This window comes from Myotis nattereri, assembly GCF_964212035.1.
Source record: "Myotis nattereri genome assembly, chromosome: 1".
In the NCBI taxonomy this organism is placed as follows: domain Eukaryota; kingdom Metazoa; phylum Chordata; class Mammalia; order Chiroptera; family Vespertilionidae; genus Myotis; species Myotis nattereri.
Genome location: NC_138075.1, coordinates 215,197,485 through 215,217,437, shown reverse-complemented (window position 1 = coordinate 215,217,437; position 19,953 = coordinate 215,197,485). Strand labels below are relative to the sequence as shown.

The window sequence follows — 19,953 nt, the reverse complement described above, 5'->3', positions numbered from 1 at the left end:
GGGTCCCCTGCCCAGGCCTGACACCTCTGCCGGAGGCCTCAGGCCTGGTCAAGGGGCCGATCCGGTGATTGGTGATTGGAGGGTAATGAGGGTCAACTCTTCTGGCTGAGGCATCAGGGGGCGTAGCCGGGGATTGGGGGGATATGATGGTCCCCTTGCCCAGGCCTGAAGCCTGGGTCAGAGGCGTCAGGCTTGGGCAGGGGGTGGAGCAAGCGATCAGAGGGAGATGGGGGTCCCCTGCCCAGGCATGATTCCTGGGCCAGAGGCCTCAGGCCTGGGCGGGGGCCAGAGCCAGTGATCGGGGGGAGGTGGGGGTCCCCTGTCCAAGCCTGACACCTCTGGTGGAGGCGTCAGGCCTGGGCAAGGGGCCGATCAGGCGATCGGATGGTGATGGGGGTCAATGCCTGAGGGCTCCCAGTATGTGAGAGGGGGCAGGCTGGGCTGAGGGACACTCCCCCCACACACACACCCAGTGCACGAATTTTGTGCACCGGGCCCCTAGTCTATATTTATAAAAGGCTAATATGCAAGTTGTTCCCACAGGAGTTCCATTGGGAGACTGGAGTTTGCTCGCTCGCTATGACATGCGCTGACCACCAGGGGGGCGGTGCAGAACAAAGGAAGGCCCTGGCTGGTACCCGGAAGGCCCCAATTGGCCCTGATTGCTGGCCAGGCCTAGGGACCCTACCTGTGCATGAATTTTGTGCACTGGGCCTCTAGTATTTATATATATTTAAACCGTGCAACAAATATGTCAGTCTATGTGGGAATGATATACTTGTTAGAAAGGTTTGTTCAAGGGAGTGTGATTTGAAGCGAAGACACATCATTATCAAAAGGAAGAGAAATGTGACAAGTATAAGTTTGTATTCTAGATTGTGAATATCATTCCTGAAGTGTCAAGTGATCCCCTTCCCTGGGGCACATTTATGCTTCTTGATTCTCTTAGGTCCTCAACCAGGTCCTGATAATATCTAGGATAGCAAAACTTTATTCTTCTCTGACACTAGTGATTCCCATTTATGTTTATTCTACTGATCCTGGAGCATGAGTTGGTACTTAAAAGACTTGGTTTGTATCTCAGTACTGTCATTTTTAGGGTTGGAATCTTAAACCTGTTACTCATGAGTCTCATGTTCTCATCTGAATAGTAGAGGTAATGTGTGCCTCACACTGGGTTGTAGGGATTAAATTATGTACATAAAATGGCATTGGCTTCTAGAATGTACTAGGTGCTTCTTATTAGGTGAAATCACTTTAATTCATTTGCCTATTTCTGAATAATCAGACTGAGCATCTGCTTTTAAGTAGAGGAAAACAACCTGGAATTTAACATTGGTATTGATTGCTGACTTGAGTGAAGTTTTATTCTGTATAGTTGATTCATTTTTTCTCAGTGGAAGGTGTTGGCCTTGATCCAGAGAAAAGACAGAAATGTTCAGAATATAATGCTAAAAAGATAAATCAAACCATGTTGCATTTACTAGTAACACAAGGTTAGGGCACTGAGGGTGGAAATTTGTCTTGGTTGTCATATTGGGTGCCGCACACCAACAAGGGCCCTGGCATATTATAGGCACTCCATATCATATTGAAAGGAACAGGAAAATCTGTTTGGAGGGGGGAAATGGTCTGATATGGAGTACACTAGAAGCCCAGTGCACAAAATTCATGCACTGGAGGGGGGTTTCCCTCAACCCAAACTTCACCCTCTCCAATCTGGGACCCCTCAGGGGATGTCTGACTACCGGCAGTCGGACATCTCTCTCACAATCCGGGACTGCTGGCTCCAAACCACTCACCTGCCTGCCAGCCTGATCATCCCCTAACCACTCGCCTGTCAGCCTGATCGACGCCTAACTGCTCCCTGCCGGCCTGATCACCTCCAACTGCCCTCCCCTGCTGGCCTGGTCACCCCTAACTGCCCTCCCCTGCTGGCCTGGTTGCCCCCAACTCCCCTCCTCTGCTGGCATGGTCACCCCCAACTGCCCTCCCCTTCTGGCCTGGTCCCCCCCAACTTCCCTCCCCTGCTGGCCTGATCTCCCACAACTGCCCTCCCCTGCTAGCCATCTTGTGGTGGCCATCTTGTGTGAGGGCGTGACAGTCAATTTGCATATTACCTATTTATTATATAGGATGGTGTGCACTGATGCATTTTGGGTAGCTAAGGTAGATGTCTAAGAGATGTTTGCAAAGGAGAACAGTTTTGATATTTTAGCCATTGTTTTTGTAGCCATTATACCTGATTCATTTAGGCACAGATATTCATAATGGTTCATATATTTTAAAGAAACTTAAGTCAGTAATTTGAATTAAAATGATCATTTGTGCTGAATTAAGCTAGAAAGGAAACTAAGAAAGGAATGTAAAAGACTTTAGAACAGGTATTGGAGTTCAGAATTCCTAACTATTCTAAGTTAGGAAATAAAATTTTATGTGGAGAAATTAATTACTGTTGTCATATCCTCAACACCTGTCTTTTCTTTCCTTCTGCTACTGTAACTTGGCCAAGCACCAAACCCTACAGCAGCAGTCTTTATCCATTACCTCTTCCATTCCTTGGAGGCATGGACAGTTGAGTACTTCTGAATTACTGTACTCTGTCTGACAGCTATGCCTCCAAGTCTTGCCTCCAGCTTGTCTATTTTACACTGTCACCAGAGATATTTCTATAACCAGTCTGATTGTGTTAGTCCTCTCCTTCAAATTCTTTATGGGCTTCTTATAGTCTTCAGGATTAAAAATCAAAATTCCTTAGTATGGAAAATCACTTTTAGAGATACGGCCTCTTGTTATCAGTTTCATACCTGATCTTTTGACTCTTTTCCACACGTATTCCAGATATATTAACTAGTTGCATTTCTCTGAATGTTGTTTTCATGCCACTGAACATATGATGTTTCTTTTTCCAGGCATACTTTTCTCTCTTTCCTGGTGCAACAACTAACAGGTCATTTAAAACTCCCCAAGGTTACCTCTAGGAAACTTCTGACATTTCTTTCCCAGTCTGGGTTAAATAGTATCCTATGACTAATGTTTTCAGTGGTACCTAACCCAGTATATTATCCACATACCTTCTTTCTCACTAGACTGTGAGCTTTTTTGACTACTGGATATTCTTATTATCACTTTAGCTTATAATCTTGTCACTAGTTTGCACACTATAGAAGTCTAGAACTTTAGTTAATGTATGATAGTTAATTTATCAGAGCCCCAAATGTGCCCAACCAAGTCCTGGGTATTATGAACAATTGAGCAAAAGAAGAATATTGTCCCAGCCCTGTTCATAATTAATTGTGTGGATAAAATGATACATAAAATAAATAGAGATTAATAAAGTACAACATTAAATGAGGTCTTACGTAGAATGGTTTGAGAATAAGGATATTATTGAAAATTTCAAATCCCTTGGTGTTTCATATCTGCTCTTATATCTATTGGTGTAACTTCTGATTGTATTTTGACTTAGTTTGAAATTTAATTTGTTGGGTTTAAAAAATATTATACCTTCTAAGGATAGCCTGGATTTTGGTATAGCAAGTTAGTAATTGTTCTTTGTTCTATTTTCAGATCCCTGCCTGTCATTGAGTCCACCATGCTTCACAGAAGAAGATAGATTTAGTCTGGAAGCTCTTCAAACAATACACAAACAAATGGATGATGACAAAGATGGTGGAATTGAAGTAGATGAAAGTGATGAAGTAGGTGGAAAAATGTTTTCCCTGGCATTCTCATAACACACAATGAAGTTTTAGTCTTAAATTTTCCCATTGTTACTCATATGACTCAACTCTGTCAACATCTTTTGTTTTTCTCTTTATATTTTAATTTTACCTTTTTTTTCCTCCTTTTTTTCCTTCATGTGTATATCAAATCTTCCCAGTTTTGTAAGAATCCTTACTTTCATGTTCCTGGGTTTCTCAAATATATATTTTATTTTGGCTCTATCAGTTATCTATTGCTGCTTTACAAACCACCACAAACTTTAATGGCTTAAAATGACAACAGTTTATTATTTTTTCTGATTTTTCTGGGTTGACTGGGCTTAGCTGGGCACCTTTTCTGTTCCCTTAGGTATGGGCTGAGGTCACTATGGCACTTCCACTCAGTTGTGAACTCTGCTGGGGCTGGAATACTTAAGGTGACTCTTGTCATTCAAGGTCTCTCTCCATGTGACCTCTTATCATTCAGGAGTCTAACTCAAGCTTCCTCATAGTATGGCAGCTGGCTTCCAGGTGTCAATGTTGCAAGAAAACAAGTTCCCATGTAGAAGTGATTATCATGCCTCTGCTTGCCAGAGGCTGTTAATATAAAATTTGCTAAAGCAAGTTTTGGCTAAGCTCAGAGTCTACATGGGAGAGGATTATATGAGGGCATGAATACCAGGAGATGTGATTTATTGGGGGGTCAACTATATAATTACTATTGTACTCACTGTAGAATAAATAATGCCTTATTTCTTAAGCATTGTTATCTACCCCCCCTCATCTGGTGTCCCTCTTAGTTTCTTCATAAAAGTTGTTTTCTTTATTCTGCTGTGGTCTAATCTATAATAATAAAAGTATAATATGCTAATTAGACCAGACAGCCAAACGACCTTCCGCACGTCATTCTGGACATCCTTCTGGATGAAGCCTCAGTGACAGGGGCTGAGGCAGAGGTGGTTAGGGGCAATCAGGTAGGCAGGCAGAGAGGTTAGGGGTGATCAGGCAGGCGGCGAGTGGTTAGGGTTGATGAGGCAGGCAGGCAGAGGGGTTTGGGGCGATCAGGCAGGCAGGCGAGCGGTTAGGAGCCAGTGGTTCTGGGTTGTGAGAGGGTGCAGGCCTGGCTGAGGGACCCCTCCCCCAATGCACGAATTTTGTGCACTGGGCCTCTAGTTTTAAATAAATCCCTTGGTTATTTTTCAGTCCTCTTTAGCCTCTTTATTGTATTTGTCACTGTTGAAATGTTTCTCTTTCAGTTTATATGATACTAAATTACATTATTTTGTATACTATTATCTAATACTAGAGGCCTGGTGCACAAAATTTGTGCACCCCTCTAGGGGGGGTGTTGGCGGATCCCTCGGCCCAGATTGCGAGAGTGCACAGGCCATACCGAGGGACCCAACCAGTGTGCAATTGGGGCCGGGGAGGGATGCGGGAAGACTCCAGTGTGTGTTTGGCCCGTCTCACTCAGCCCCAATTGGCCAGACCCCAGCAGCAAGCTAACCTACCGGTTGGAGTGTCTGCCCCCTGGTGGTCAGTGCATGCCACAGCGAGTGGTTGAGCTGCCTTAGCATATTATTAGCATATTACACTTTGATTGGTTGAATGGACAACTGGACACTTAGCATATTAGGCTTTTATTATATAGGATTATTTAATAGTGATACCCTATAAGCTTATTGTTATTTAATCACATTGTTATCTAACAGTAACATTCTCTAAACATCAGTGCTTCAACTGATGTATAAAGCATTTACCTTGGGAATGCTCATTCATTTTTAGGTTACTTCTAATTCCTCCATCTCTAAGCCAGTCCAGATTCATGTACATATATTGCTTTCTGTCTGAACATCTTTTGAGTTCTCTTACTTTTGCTTTCAAAACAAAATCTCATCAGTCTTCTTTGAAATCCCTCACTGTTGAATGGCACTTCTGATTCTACTTCTCCTCAATTCTTATTCTTCTAAATCAGGAATTGGCAGGCTTTTTCTGTAAAGGATCAAGTTATAGGTTGAAGTGTGTACCTTCCAAAAACATATTTTGAAGTCCTAACCCCTATTATCTCAGAATGTGACTTTATTTGGCAATAGGGCCATTTCAGATATAATTAGTTAAGATGGGCACATATTGAAGTAGTGTGGGCCCTTAATCCGGTGATTGGTATCCTTATAAGAGAGGAGAACTTCATGTGGAGATATGGACAAGGGGAGCAGATGACCATATGACAGTGGAGGCAAAGATTAGAGTTATGCAGCTACAAGTCCAGGAATGACAAGGATTGCTGGTGACACCAAACTAAGAGAAAAGCATGGAACAGATTCTATCCCTAGGGCCTTTAAGAGAGCACGGCTCTGTAAGTTTGATTTCAGACTTACAGCCTCTAGAATTGTGAAAAATTCATTTCTATTTTTTTAAGCCGTTTGTAGTACTTTGACACAGCAGCCCTAGGAAACTAATGCAGGCTAGCTACTAAAAATTTTAGATTTTGTGGGTCATATTCTCTCTGTAGTAACTATTAACTCTCCCGTTGTAGTGCCAAGCAGTCATAGACAACAGTGCAGGATCTAAAGGGCGTGTCTGTATCCCAATAAAACTTTATTTGTGAAAATAAGCAGCAAGCTGTAGTTTGCTAACCCTGCTATAAACAAAATCTTGTGTTCTTAAAAGTTATTTTCTTTTTCAATTATCTGTTATAGTTATTGCTTGCTCTATTTTAATCTAGGACAGTGTTTTCAACTGGTGTGCCGTGACACACTGGTGCGCCGTAAGAATTTTTAAAACATGCTCTACCTGACTATTTAGTCAGGGGCACTGACCTCTTTTCCCTTAGATTGTCAAGTAAAAAATGATAACAGCCCACATAACAGTAGCCTTCTGGTGTGAATGAATCAAAATCATACCTTTTTTTTTCAAATTGGCAAAAGGATAATACATTTTTTGGTGTGCCATAGAATGTTAGTAATTAGGTTATATATGCCAAGAGATGAAGAAGGTTGAAAATTGCTCATTTTGGTATTTGTTATCTTGTGCCTAGATTATCATCTCTACATATTTCCTCTCTAATCCATCATGAGTATCACTTTGAGAGTGTTTTTCTCTAGCTAGGAGACTTAACAGTGATTTCGTAGTGCATATTAGATCAGATATTAACTCTTTAGTCTTATACTTAATGTCCCGGCATTAGCTGACTTCTGCTTATTGGGATTATCTTTTCTCATTGTGGTTAAATCATTTTGGTTAGGGCCCAGTGACATTAATATCAGAATAATATCTTTCAGTTCTAAATAGTCCAGTTTATTTCATTCATTTATAAAATCAAGATGATAGAATAATTCTATCTTATCCTACGTTTCCAACTTAAAGATCACTTAAGTATATTCTGTTTGTCTTCAGGTAGATGGACTATTGAGTTTTACTATTACTGGAAACCAACATAAAGCAATTATAATTTAATTTAAGTCATCCTATATAATAAAGAGCTAATATGCTAATTAGACCAAACAGCAGAACAGCCTTCCGGACGAAGCTGGGGCTGTGAGGGCCAAGGCAGCTGGGGCTGTGAGGGCTGAGCTCCTTGAACAAATTTTATACATTGGGCCTCTAGTTTTATTATATTGAGTAATTCATTCTTTTAACATCCTTACCATTTCTTTACTCTCTCCCAGTACACACAGTCAAGCTATAAGATTACTTTTAATAATAATTCTCTAGATTATTAGTGATGAATTGTTCTTTCTAATCTCAAGCGGTTTATTTTGTTGCCAATATAATTGCTTAAGAATTTGGATATCAACCCTGGCTGGGTGGCTCAGTTGGTTGGAACATTGTCTTGTGTACCAAAAGGTTACAAATGCAATTTCCGTTTAGGGCACATACCTAGGTTGTAGGTTTGATTCCCGGTTTGGGCAAGTATGGTAGACAACCAATTGATGTTTCTCTCTAACATGGACATTTCTCTCTCTCTCTCTCTCTCAAATCAATAAAAACATATCCCTGAGTGAGGATTAAAAAAAAAAAAGCTGTCTCCTTTCCTCTTTCTAAAATCAATAGAAATATATCCCTGAGTGAGGATTAAAAAAAACAATTTAAATATCAGATATGCTAACATAAATTCTATTAGTCCATACATTGTTACTATCTATATAAATTATGGAATAAAGAGTATTTGTTAGTGTATTTGATACTTTTTATAGAGATAATTATTTTTTAGGCTAAACAGCCTTCCTAAAATTATTGTTTTCTATTTTCTTAGTCATTTATAGCATAACCATATTAGTTTTATCAAACAAATTCCATGCCAAATCCGAAGTATATGGTATTTAGTGTGTGAATGGTCCATGCCATTTTATAATTATGTCCAACAATTAAATTGGAGGTAATTTTTAACATTAAACTTTATGGTACTGCACTGAAAGGACATAATTTTAAGTTATTATCCTGATGGTGCTTTGTTTTCCTTTGATTTTGGTATTACTTGAGGATCATTGCTTAGCATTGTTTTAGGTTAAAAAACATATTAATGCTGAAGGATTATTTTGGGAGAGCATATATGATTAATTTTAAGAGTCTTAGTATTATAAATGTTTTAAAATATTGGTGTACATTTTAATGTTTAAAGCTGGAATAGTTTTAGATAGCCACCTTTCAGAAGATAAACATTAAATTATTAAGATTGATTAATTTTGTACCTAGAATAAGGCTAGATTCTTAGAAACCACTTTTGTTGTTGATATATGAAGTTATAAATATTACTACTCTGTAGTGTTTTCTGATACCAATCAAGTCTTTAATTCTCCAACATCAACTGGGTGTCTAACAATTCAGTTCAATTCTGACATTGTCCACCTGGAGTAGTGTCAGATCCCACAGGTTAAAGGGCTCAGTCCCATAAGACTGCCTCCCCCTTGAGATGCCAGTCATAAGTCTCTGGCCATGTGTACTTCTGACCAACCTGCTCTCAACCAGGTGTTCCCACGACCCCCTTCTCAGATTTGATAATTTGTTGTAATGGACCACAAAACTCAGGAAGACAGTTTACTTATGTTACTGGTTTATTATGAAGAATACAACTCTGGAACAGCCAAATGGAAGAAATATATAGGACAGCCCTAACCGGTTTGGCTCAGTGGATAGAGCATCGGCCTGCGGACTGAAAGGTCCCAGGTTCGATTCTGGTCAAGGGCATGTACCTTGGTTGCGGGCACATCCCCAGTAGGAGGTGTACAGGAGGCAGCTGATCGATGTTTCTCTCTCATCGATGTTTCTAATTCTCTACCCCTCTCCCTTCCTATCTGTAAAAAATCAATAAAAAAAAAAAGAAATATATAGGACAAAGTATGGGAGGAAGGGTATGGAGCTTTCATGCCCTCTCTGGGCATGCCACCTTCCTAGCACCTTAATATGTTCACCAATATGGAAGTGCTTTGAATTTCAAAATTCAAGAGCTTTTTTATAGAACTCAGTTTGCTCAGAGGCCAGGTGCGTGGGCCTAAAAGTTCCAACCTTAATAACTAAGTGACCAATCCCATCCTGAGGATGTAGGAGACTAACCCAAGGTCATCTCACTAGCATAAACTAAAGGCAAAAGATACTCCTAACAAGAAATTCCCAGAGTCAGGGACCAGGGACAAAGACCAAATATATTTGTTAATATATCGTAATTGCAAAAGTATTTGTCTGAAAAAATAGCAAAAACTCACAGTTTCTTAATCATTAAAAATACCTTTAAAGGCAAGATGTTAAAATTATCTAATAAGAGTAATATGCAAATCAACCATCACTTCGCGATAAAGATGGCAGCGCCCACACCCAATAAGGAGGGAATATGCAAATTGATATGACAAAGATGGTGGTGCTGGCTGGAGCCATGGAGCCAAGCCGGCTGGAGAGCGGGCGTGGGAGGCTTGGCTTCCTTGGTTGCCTCAGCCGGCTCTGTGGCTGCCACCCAGACAAAGCCATAGTGGCAGGGTTGAGGCAGAGGCTGTTAGGGGTGATCAGGCCAGGCGGGGAGGGCAGTTGGGGGCGATCAGGCTGGCAAGGGGGGGCCAGTTGGGGGCGAGCAGGCTGCCGGGGGGACAGTTGGAGGTGAGCAGACCAGCAGTGGGATGTCAGGTGGGGGCAAGCAGGCCGGCAGGGGGCCAGTTGGGCGTGACCAGGCCAGCAGGAGGGGCAGTTTGGGGCAAGCATGCTGGCAAGGTGGGCAGTTGGGGCCAAGCAGGCCGGCAGGGGGGGGTAGTAGGGAGTGAGCAGTCCGGTAAGGGGGGGCAGTAGGTGGTGAGCAGGCTGGTGGGGGGGAAAGTTGGGGGCAATCAGGCCAGCAGAGGGGGCAGTTGGGGGTGAGCAGGCTGGCGGGGGGGGGCAGTTGGGTGTGATCAGGCTGGCAGAGGGGTAGTTGGGGGCAATCAGGCCAGCAAGGGGGAGCAGTTGGGGGTGAGAAGGCCGGTGGGGGGGAGCAGTTAGGGACAAGCAGACTGGCAGGCAGAGTGGTTAGGGGCAATCATTCAGGCAGGCAGGTGAGCAGTTAGGAGCCAGTGGTCCTGGATTGCGCGAGGGATGTCTGACTGCCAGTTTAGGGATGTCTGACTGTCCTAAGCTGGTAGTCGGAATCCCCCAAGGATTCCAAGATTGGAGAGGGTGCAGGCCGGGCTGAGGGATTCCCCCTCCACACACATACCGGTGAACGAATTTCGTGCACCGTGCCACTAGTATATAATATATAGAGAGGTAGTAGGAAGCTTATGCAGATATTTGACAGTCCATTTACTTGCATAATAGTTCCTAGAATTACAAGTTATTTTAATCTTTTTTACCTCATCATCAGATATTAACTGCCCAAATGTGTGAAGTGTTTACTAATCTCACTGTGCCAAAGTAAGCATCCATGTGTGTATAACTTATAGTTCAGTGGAATTCTTACTAAGTCTTTCACATTTTATTGGAATTCTAAACATTTGTAATAAAAATTAGAATAAAAAAGTTTATATTAAAAAGTATATTAAAATAGAATTTTATCAGTGTAGTAGGTGAATTTTGTTTAAAAACAGATATATTTCACCCTAGCTTGTTTGGTTCAGTGGGGAGAGCATTGGCCTACAGATAGGAGTATTTCAGATCAGGAACAATATAAAAAGCTTTTGCTCTTTACATCATTATCTTTTGGCACATGATAAAAAAAGAGTAGATGTTTATAGATGCTGAATCTGTGACCTGTTTAGACTGAGGTGTTGGTTACAGTACTGTTGGCATGTGCTGTCAATATTGAAGATGTTTTGGGAAGTATAGGTACTTGATCAACAAATAATTCTAAATAAGATAAATGAATGGCTTTGTTGCCCTGAACATAGCGGTAGGAGGCAGTGTTATTAATAAGAATTCACATTATTATTGCCTGCTTTGTAACTGGAAAATTTATTATAGTTTCTAGTGTGCATGAACTTTATTACTTTTTTCTTTTAAATTTTAAAATATTCCTTCTCTTTTAATTTTTTTCCCTTTTTATCCATTCACTCCTTTTATTGATGTCATTCAGCATAGTTTTAGAGTTTTTGTATAATCAACCTTAAGATTAACTTACCTGAAAAATATCGTTGTACCTAATATTTCAGTTTTTCTTTTATTAGCTATTCTGCCTAAAAAATACTTCTGTCATCGTTTTTCTAGACACCTCAGAGAATTTAGTTAACAACACAGATGTATCTGTATCTGAAACAAGAATAGTCACTTATGAAAATAGGTAAAAGTAAGGTTAGAAAAAATAGTAGAAAATCTTGTAAAAATAGGATCATTAAGTTTTGAATTATGTGGAATATTGTTTCTAAAGGAATAAATGCATATATATTTTTTTTTACAGAAATTTTCTAGGTTAAAAATGTAACCTGTGTGTTAGTTATATAGCTGTGTAACAAATTTCTCCCAAGTGTAATGGCTTACAACATTATGCCTGTATCATCTCACGGTTTCAATGGGTCAGAAACAAATGTGCAACTTAGCTGGGTATTCTGGCTCTGAGTCATGCACAAGGCTGCAATTAAGATGTCAGCTGGTATTTTAATTACTATGGAACACAATGTAGAGGTTCCTCACAGAATTAAAATTAGAACTACGATATGACCCAGCAATCCCACTTCTGGATATTTATCTGAAGAAAAACAGAACACTAATTTGAAAAGATGTATATGTATCTGTATGTTCACTGCAGCATTATTTACAATAGTCAAGATATGGAAGCAAGAAAGTGTCCATCAATAGACAACTGGATAAAGATGTAGTACATATGTACAATGGAATGTTGCTTAGCAAAAACAATAATGAAGTCTTACCTTTTTTACACATATGGATCTAGAGAGTATTATGTTACGTGAAATAAGTCATATAGAGAAAGATATACCATATGAATGCACATATATGTGGGTTCTAAAAAGCAAAATAAATGAACAAAGTCATAGATACAGAAAACAAACTTATGATTGTTGTTAGATGGGAGGGGGTTGTGAGAGTGGGTGAGGAAGGTGAAGGGGTTAAGAATTATAAATTAACAGTTACAAAATAGTCAAAGGGATGTAAAGTACATCATAGGGAATATAGTCAATAATATTGTAATAACTGTGTATGGTGCCAGATGGGCACTAGACTTATTGGGGGGATCATTTTGTAAGTTATGTAATTGTCAAACCACTATGCTATGCACCTGAAACTAATATAATATTGAATGCCAACTCTAATTGAAAAACAAAAAATGTTTTTAAATAAATACATTTTTTTCATTAAAAATTGTTTCCCATTCCTGTTCCATTCATTTTTAATTTACCTTACCAAGAGTTTCATACTAAATAGGGTTACAGTCTGAAAGGGGGCAGAAGAGTAGAGTGTGAATCAGGACCTGCATCTGTACTCCTTCAGTTCTAGCCTGACTTTACTGCCAGTCCTGCTCTTCTCCGCCCCCTCCTTTTCTGGGTGTTTTCAGGATCACAGCATGGCACTGCATTTATGTAATATTTTTTTTTATTTTTGAGAGTTTAGCACATTTCAAATACTGTCTCATCTTCTCATAGATCTCTGAGTTGGGGGTGGGTACAGAATCTTTTCCCATTTTGCAAATGAATTAAATATAAACGTATAAACGTACCTTTACCGTAGCATTAACTCCATGCCATATATTGTTGTAATTATAAATAGGGTGACCGCATAATTCATCATCAAAGCTGAAATACTATTGAGTGTAAAAGAGGGTGCTATTAATTACACCAGGCCAACGGGTATATATGACTGTCCCAGGCAAATGGGGCTTTGTATGTCTTTGCTGTATGTCTTATCACAGTCTGCTTTCCATTGTACTTACCTTTACCTTTACATTGATCTTGCTCCTTCACTAAGTTGTTATTCAGTTGATGTAAGCATTGTGCCAAGGTTTGTGCTATTAGTAAAGCTTGGATCTATCTCAGTTTAGTTTATTACCCTAAGTCTCTTTATATAGTATAGTTTTTCTAGTAACATGACAGAGACTTGGGTGTTTTTCTTACTCTTGTTTCTTAGAGTTAAGTGCTTTTTAGTCTTTAGAAATAATTTAGCTTAATATTTTTATATTAATTAAAAATAATATGCATTGACCCTTTCTTTATTTTTAGTATGCCATGTAACTTTTTTCTTGATAGCTGGATGTGATGTATGGGTACAAGGAACTGCTGCAAATAGGCCTCTAGTAATATGGCGATGAGATGTGGTGGGAGGGGACGTGTTCTCCAGTCCTATGATTAGGGGTTAGGTCTCAGTCTTTTAGTGAGCCTCTGTCTCTGCACTATAAACTTCACCCACGTTTCCCAGGTTTTGTTTTTGTTTTTCCTCCTATTTAGGTGAGATGGGATGCCTAGAGTGAACTAGAGTTAGGTGTTCCCCTTCTTCCACTGGAAGATAGAGCCTAGTGGAGTTCAGTAGTTCGCCTTGTCAGTTAGGCTCTAATAATATCCCTGCAAATTAGGCTCTGGATAATTAGTTTCCCTTGAGGGCACACCTTGTTTAGAGGAGCAGAGTGCTCTGGAATATATATTTTTTTATTAATTAAATCTTTATTGTTCAGATTATTACATTTGTGCCTCTTTTTCCCCCCCCATAACTCCCCTCCACCCAGTTCCCACCCCACCCTCCTCCCTCACTCCCCACCCACTGTCCTCATCCATAGGTGCACGACTTTTGTCCAGTCTCTTCCTGCATCCCCCATACCCCTTTCCCCACCGAGAATAGTCAGTCCACTCCCTTTCTATGCCCCTGATTCTATTATAATCACCAGTTCATTCTGTTCATCAGATTATTCACTTGATTTTCAGATTCACTTGTAGATGTGTATTTGTTATTCATAATTTGTATCTTTACCTTTTTCTTCTTCTCCCTCTTCTTAAAGGATACCTTTCAGCATTTCATATAATACTGGTTTGGTGGTGATGAACTCCTTTAGCTTTTTCTTATCTGTGAAGCTCTTTATCTGACCTTCAGTTCTGAATGATAGCTTTGCTGGATAAAGTAATCTTGGTTGTAGATTCTTGGTATTCATCACTTTGAATATTTCTTGCCACTCCCTTCTGGCCTGCAAAGTTTCTGTTGAGAAGTCAGCTGACAGTCGTATGGGTACTCCCTTGTAGGTAACTGACTTTCTTTCTCTTGCTGCTTTTAAGATTCTCTCTTTGTCTTTTGCTCTTGGCATTTTAATTATGATGTGTCTTGGTGTGGTCCTCTTTGGATTCCTTTGTTTGGGGTTCTCTGCGCTTCCTGGACTTGTAAGTCTATTTCTTTCACCAGGTAGGGGAAGTTTTCTGTCATTATTTCTTCAAATAGGTTTTGAATATCTTGTTCTCTCTCTTCTTCTGGCACCCCTATAATTCGGATGTTGGTACGCTTGAAGCTGTCCCAGAGGCTCCTTACACTATCTTCGTATTTTCGGATTCTTTTTTCATTTTGCTTTTCCGTTTGGGTGTTTTTTGCTTCTTCGCATTTCAAATCTTTGACTTGATTCTTGCGCTCCTCTAGTCTGCTGTTGGGAGTCTGTATAATATTCTTTATTTCAGTCGGTGTATGCTTACTTTCTAGTTGGTCCTTTATCACAACCTCAAGGGTCTCATTAGATTACTTGAGGGTCTCATTAAGTTTATCGGCAGTTTCTAGAAAATTCTTGAGAAAAACCTTAAAAGTGTGGTTTTGAACTCTATATCCAGTAGTTTGCTTTCCCCCATTTCTGTCATTTGTGACCTGTTTCTTTGTCTCCCCATTTTTTATGCTTCCCTGTGTTGACAAAGTGGTTTTCTGTGCTAGGTGTCCTCTAGGGCCCAGTGGTTCAGCCTCCCCAATTACCTGAGGAGGACACTCTTGGTGCACCCCCTTGTGGTCTTTGTGCACAGCCTTGTTGTAGTTAAGCCTTGATTGTTGTAGGTATCACTGGGAGGAATTGACCACCAGGCCACTTGGCTGTGAGAATCAGCTGTGTCTGCAGTGGGAGAACTTCTGTGCTGGAGACACCCCTCTGGGGCAAGACTTGCTTCAATGGGGCTTTGGTGCTCACTGAGTCTGCCCCCTGAGTGTGTCCTTTATGGTTCCACGGAGCTGCAAACTGGATGGTCCCACTCTGACCTCTGGGTACACTGGCTCCTGGATCTCTAGGGAGGTGCTAATCTAGCCACTGCCTGAGGCTATCCTGCAAAAGCCTCCCTGCAAGGCTTGGGCGGGGCGGGTCCCACAGGATCAACAGGGCGGTGCTAGCAGTTATGGCTGCTCTCAGAGGCCCAGCTTCTCAGTGTCTCGGCAATCGCTGCAAGCCCCTCTGAGAGAAAGCTGCCTTTGAGTTCCGACCGATGTCAGACAGTCCCGCTTCTCCTGTCTGAGTCTGGATCCCCAGAGACTCGCCCAGAACTGGAGCTCAGAGCCTGAGACTCCCTCCCGATTGAAAACGACAACCGCTCCCTCAGCCGCCAGCCCGCTCTGTGTGCGCCTCTGTACCTTAGTGTTTTACTTCCGCACTGCGCCTCCTCTGAGTCTCGGTATGCTTTTCTCTTTCCTTCTAGTTGTAGAATTTCCACTCAGCCAGCCTTCCTGTGGTTCTGGATGATGTCCGTTCCGTCTTTTAGTTGTATTTTTGAAGTGGTTGTTCGAGGCAGCAAACTCCAGTGTTTACCTATGCCGCCATCTTGGTTTTCCCTCTGGAATATTTTTAAATGGTTCTTTTTCCCTTTCCCCTGCTGGGAACAGGAGGGGATCATGCCCCATCCCCCTATATTTACTGTGGGAACCTGGAGATAAGTTTTACAATATCATGGGGGTCCTTGAAGGAGAGGAAGAACCTCTCTTCTACCTTCCTAACTTCTTTAGGATGATCTAATAATTAAATCTGCATGAGACCAAGTTACAAGAGAAAATAATCAAATTTAATCACATATGTACACATGGGAACCCCCTCATACATGAGAGAATCGGAAACCCCCACACATGGAAGATTCAGAGACAGAAAGGGAAAATGAGGTACATGTGACACTTTGAACTAATGAACACATTGGGGTTTCAGAGGGTTATTGCAGGGCGATAAGAAGAGTAGATAGATATTTAGTAATTAGAAGTTTGTGCTACCATATAGATAGGTAAACCGTTTATTTCTGATAATCTCTTATTATGGGCAAGGCTTCTAATTCAGATTCTTCTAGGTAGTTAGGAAGGGGGTTGGTGCAGAAATTTATCTTGAGCCCACAGAGTCTCTGTTGTGTTGAGCGCAGAATAATTCATATACCACAGAGGCATATCTTGGGATGACTTGTTCTAAACCTCTACATCCTCTGTATGACTGCGTATCTCTGTTGTATTTAACTCTCAGACTTTCAGTTGTCTGCACTGAATCTCCAGCAATTCGTCAATTATAGCTCAGATTTTCCTACCCCCACACTAGGCAGTAATTAGCCCTGTGTTCTCCCCTTTCTAATGGATCCAAGATGAGTTTTTTACTTTTCAGTCAATTCAACTTTTTCCTGTTAGAATGAAGTGGCAACTTCCAAGCTCCTTACATGCAGAACCAGAAACCTGAAGTGTGTGCCATAAGATTTTTTGTTTTTTTGGGTCCTCTTTTTTTCCTTTCTTTCAACTAGGAAGCTTTATTTAGGCTCATGGCTTTAATTATTATGTCTGTATATGTTCAGTTCTGACTTTTGTCCTGAATTTCATTTTCACATTTCTTTTTCTAGGATCTCCAACTCTGTCCTAAATTCTGAAAAACTACATTGCCATCTCTTTCTTTTTTCCTGTCTAGAAGGTCTCATGCTGAACCAGTCACTCACTGACTTTCTTAAAAATCTTTTTCCTCTCTCTTCTTAACTACCTTGGTATTTTTATTGATGGTATCATTATTTTACTTACTACTCAGGCTCAATGCTTTCTGTCCCCCTCTCTGAGTTGTTGAGCTTTATTCTTGTGATTTGATTTCTAAGTGGTCTTCCTAATTGCTCGTCTTTTCTTCCTTTAAAATCCATTTTGACCATTATTACTTAACTAAAACATTTCAGAACATAGTGTTTTGTTATTCTCTTTCCCTCCTCAAAACTTATATTGTATTGTCATAGTCCAGTGGTCTCAATCTTTAGTGGGCATCATAATCACCTGGAAGATTTTTCAAAACATGGATGAGTTGGCCCACCTAGAGTTTCTTATTCAGTAACCTAGGAAGAGGCCCAAGAATGTGCCTTTCTTGTTGATGGAGGTCATATAACCACTGGGGACTCACCCATCTGCATTTGTGTCCATAAACTCTGTATTCTCTCCTGTTGGTGTGGGTTCACTGTGCTCCTTGCAGAAGTGAATTCTTCCACTGTGTACTCATTCTCATCTCCTCTTACCACTTTAGGACAGTGAAGTAGCATTTTTTCTTCTCTTTAGCAACCATATTTTTGATTTCTACTGGATCTTTCCCATCTGACGTAAAATTGCCATTATTTTCCACCTTATAAACACAACAAATAAAAACTACTCTGATTCTGCATCTTCCTTTGGTTATTTCCCAGTTCCTTTATCCTTTCCTTGCAACAGGATCCTTAGAATGACTTGTGTACTCTTTCTTTCATCTCATTCTTTCTTGAACTAACTTAAGCTTTTGCCTCTGTTACTCCACCAAACCTGTTCTTACTATGCTCAGCAGAGATGTCCATTTTGCAATACAGTGGTCAGTTGTCAGTCTTCATAACACTTACCAGTCTCTTGATATAGTTTAACATGCTTTCCTTTTTTACCATACTCTTTTTTTCACTTGGCTTCTAGGAAACCACATTTTTTCTTCTACTATATTGGTTACTTCTTTTCAGTTTCTTTGCTGATTTGTTCTTCATCTCCCTGACCTCCTAATATTGGAGTGCTCCTGAATTTAGTTTTTACACCTATTTGCCTACTTATCCCCTTCGTGATCTTATCTAATTTCAAATTTTTTAAATATCCTCCATTTATTGAAATCCTAAGCTCTGGGTTCATATATCCAATTGCATCAATATCTCCATTTGGATATCTAATGGTAATCTGTCCTGATTTTCTGCTTGACCCAATTTATTTTTCTCTGTTATCTTCATTTCTGACAGTGGGGTTACTGTTTAAACAGCTGCATAACACTCCTTAAAGTGGGCCAAAAAATTGACATTATCTTTGATGTTTTGTGATCTTATCCACCATTGTTGATTATTGCCAAGATTCATTAATCTGTTAGAGGTTGCAAAAGCCAATATTTTAATTCTGTTCTTTTTTCTTATTACTTGGAATACTTCTTTAAGGAGAAATTTTAATATAGCAATTATTTGGTTTTTTATTTATACAGGAAGGACAGGATAAAAAGATGATTCTTTCCCTTTATTTATAGCTTTTCAGAAATAATTAGGTAGGCCCTGGCCAAGTGGCTCAGTTGGTTGGAGCACCATCCCTTACACCAAAAGATTGTAGGTTTGATTCCTGGTCAGGGCACATACCTAGGTCACCAGTTCAGTTCCTAGTAGGGATGTGTAATGGGAGACAACTAATCAATGTTGCACCCTCCTCCTTCCCCTCCCCCTCCCCCTCTACCTCTTTCTCTCTCAAAAAAAATTCTAATAGTAATTAGGTGGTTCCCAAGGATCCTCCAAAGGAAAGAGAAGAATGTGTGTGTATGTGGGTGGGGGTTGTGAGTATATGGGTATGTGTATAGTATTATGAACTCATGGATTTAAATGGATTTCATTTAAATATTATGATTTATTTTATTGTTGTTTAAATTGTCTTATATTTGGCTAGCAGAAACTTATTTTAGCTTGCACCTGGATCCTTTTGACCAGCCTTAGTAGTCTTTGATAGTCTCTGGCTTTCTACTGTGATAAGATGTTCCAGGCTCAGCTTATACATTTTTGGCTCCAGAATTCCTCTTTCTTCAACCATTTCCCTAAGAAGCCTTGATTTGTTTTATTGGAGGAAAAAAATACCTGACAGACCACAGCCAAGGCACTAGTAGTGCTGTTAGTCATTGTTTCTTTGTCTTTTCTGTGGATAGAGCTAGGGAATATTTTTTTATGTTTTTTTAAAGATGATGATACATACTATGAATTCAGCCTGATACTTATGATATAAATGTAGTACTGCAGGGTTTTTATTTAACTTCATTGATTTTACCCCTGTGTCTTCCTGCAATCACATGGGAACTCTTGTTGCTTAACAAGGCCAGCGTAATTACTCATTAGATTTATCCCACAGTGTACACACAACAGTCTCAGGATACACATTACTACCATTAACTTCATTCATGTGGTTACTGAAAACAGTTGAACCCTTTTTTTAAAAAATAAGTTCTCTTTTATTGTTGTTCCTAGAGTTAAAGTCAGTAGAGATAGTTCCTAACTGCATGATTACATTTCTAACTAGATAATACAGTTAGGTTCATTTGTTTAACTTGTAACTTTTAGTGATTACATTAAAATTTATTTTGCGTTACATTTATAAAAATATTTATATGGTTCCACAATTCTGGCTATGAAACAAAGGTATATGCAAAAAGTATACCTTTTGTTTCTGTCCCATATATCTTATTTCCTCTATCCCTTTAAAGCTAACCTTCCCTCCCCTAATTTTATGGGTTATCTGTCCTTTAATTTTTTAAAGAAAATACTTACATATTTTATTCTCTTCTTAAAAAAAAATCAACATTGCTTATTTCAAGTAACAATATACTTTTTAAAAGAATCCTCACTTGAGGGTATGTTTTTTCATTGATTCTAGAGAG

The 19,953-nt window shown here is 39.9% G+C and overlaps 1 protein-coding gene across 1 annotated transcript in view; it reads left to right on the top strand.

The window, feature by feature from the left end:
* Positions 1 to 19,953, top strand: part of STIM2 (stromal interaction molecule 2) — a 150,161-nt gene that overhangs the window by 62,035 nt on the left and 68,173 nt on the right. Inside the window, exon 2 of the mRNA XM_081083047.1 lies at positions 3,571 to 3,701. Coding sequence (XP_080939173.1) covers positions 3,571 to 3,701 — 131 coding nt within the window. The remainder of the gene's footprint in view (positions 1 to 3,570; positions 3,702 to 19,953) is intronic.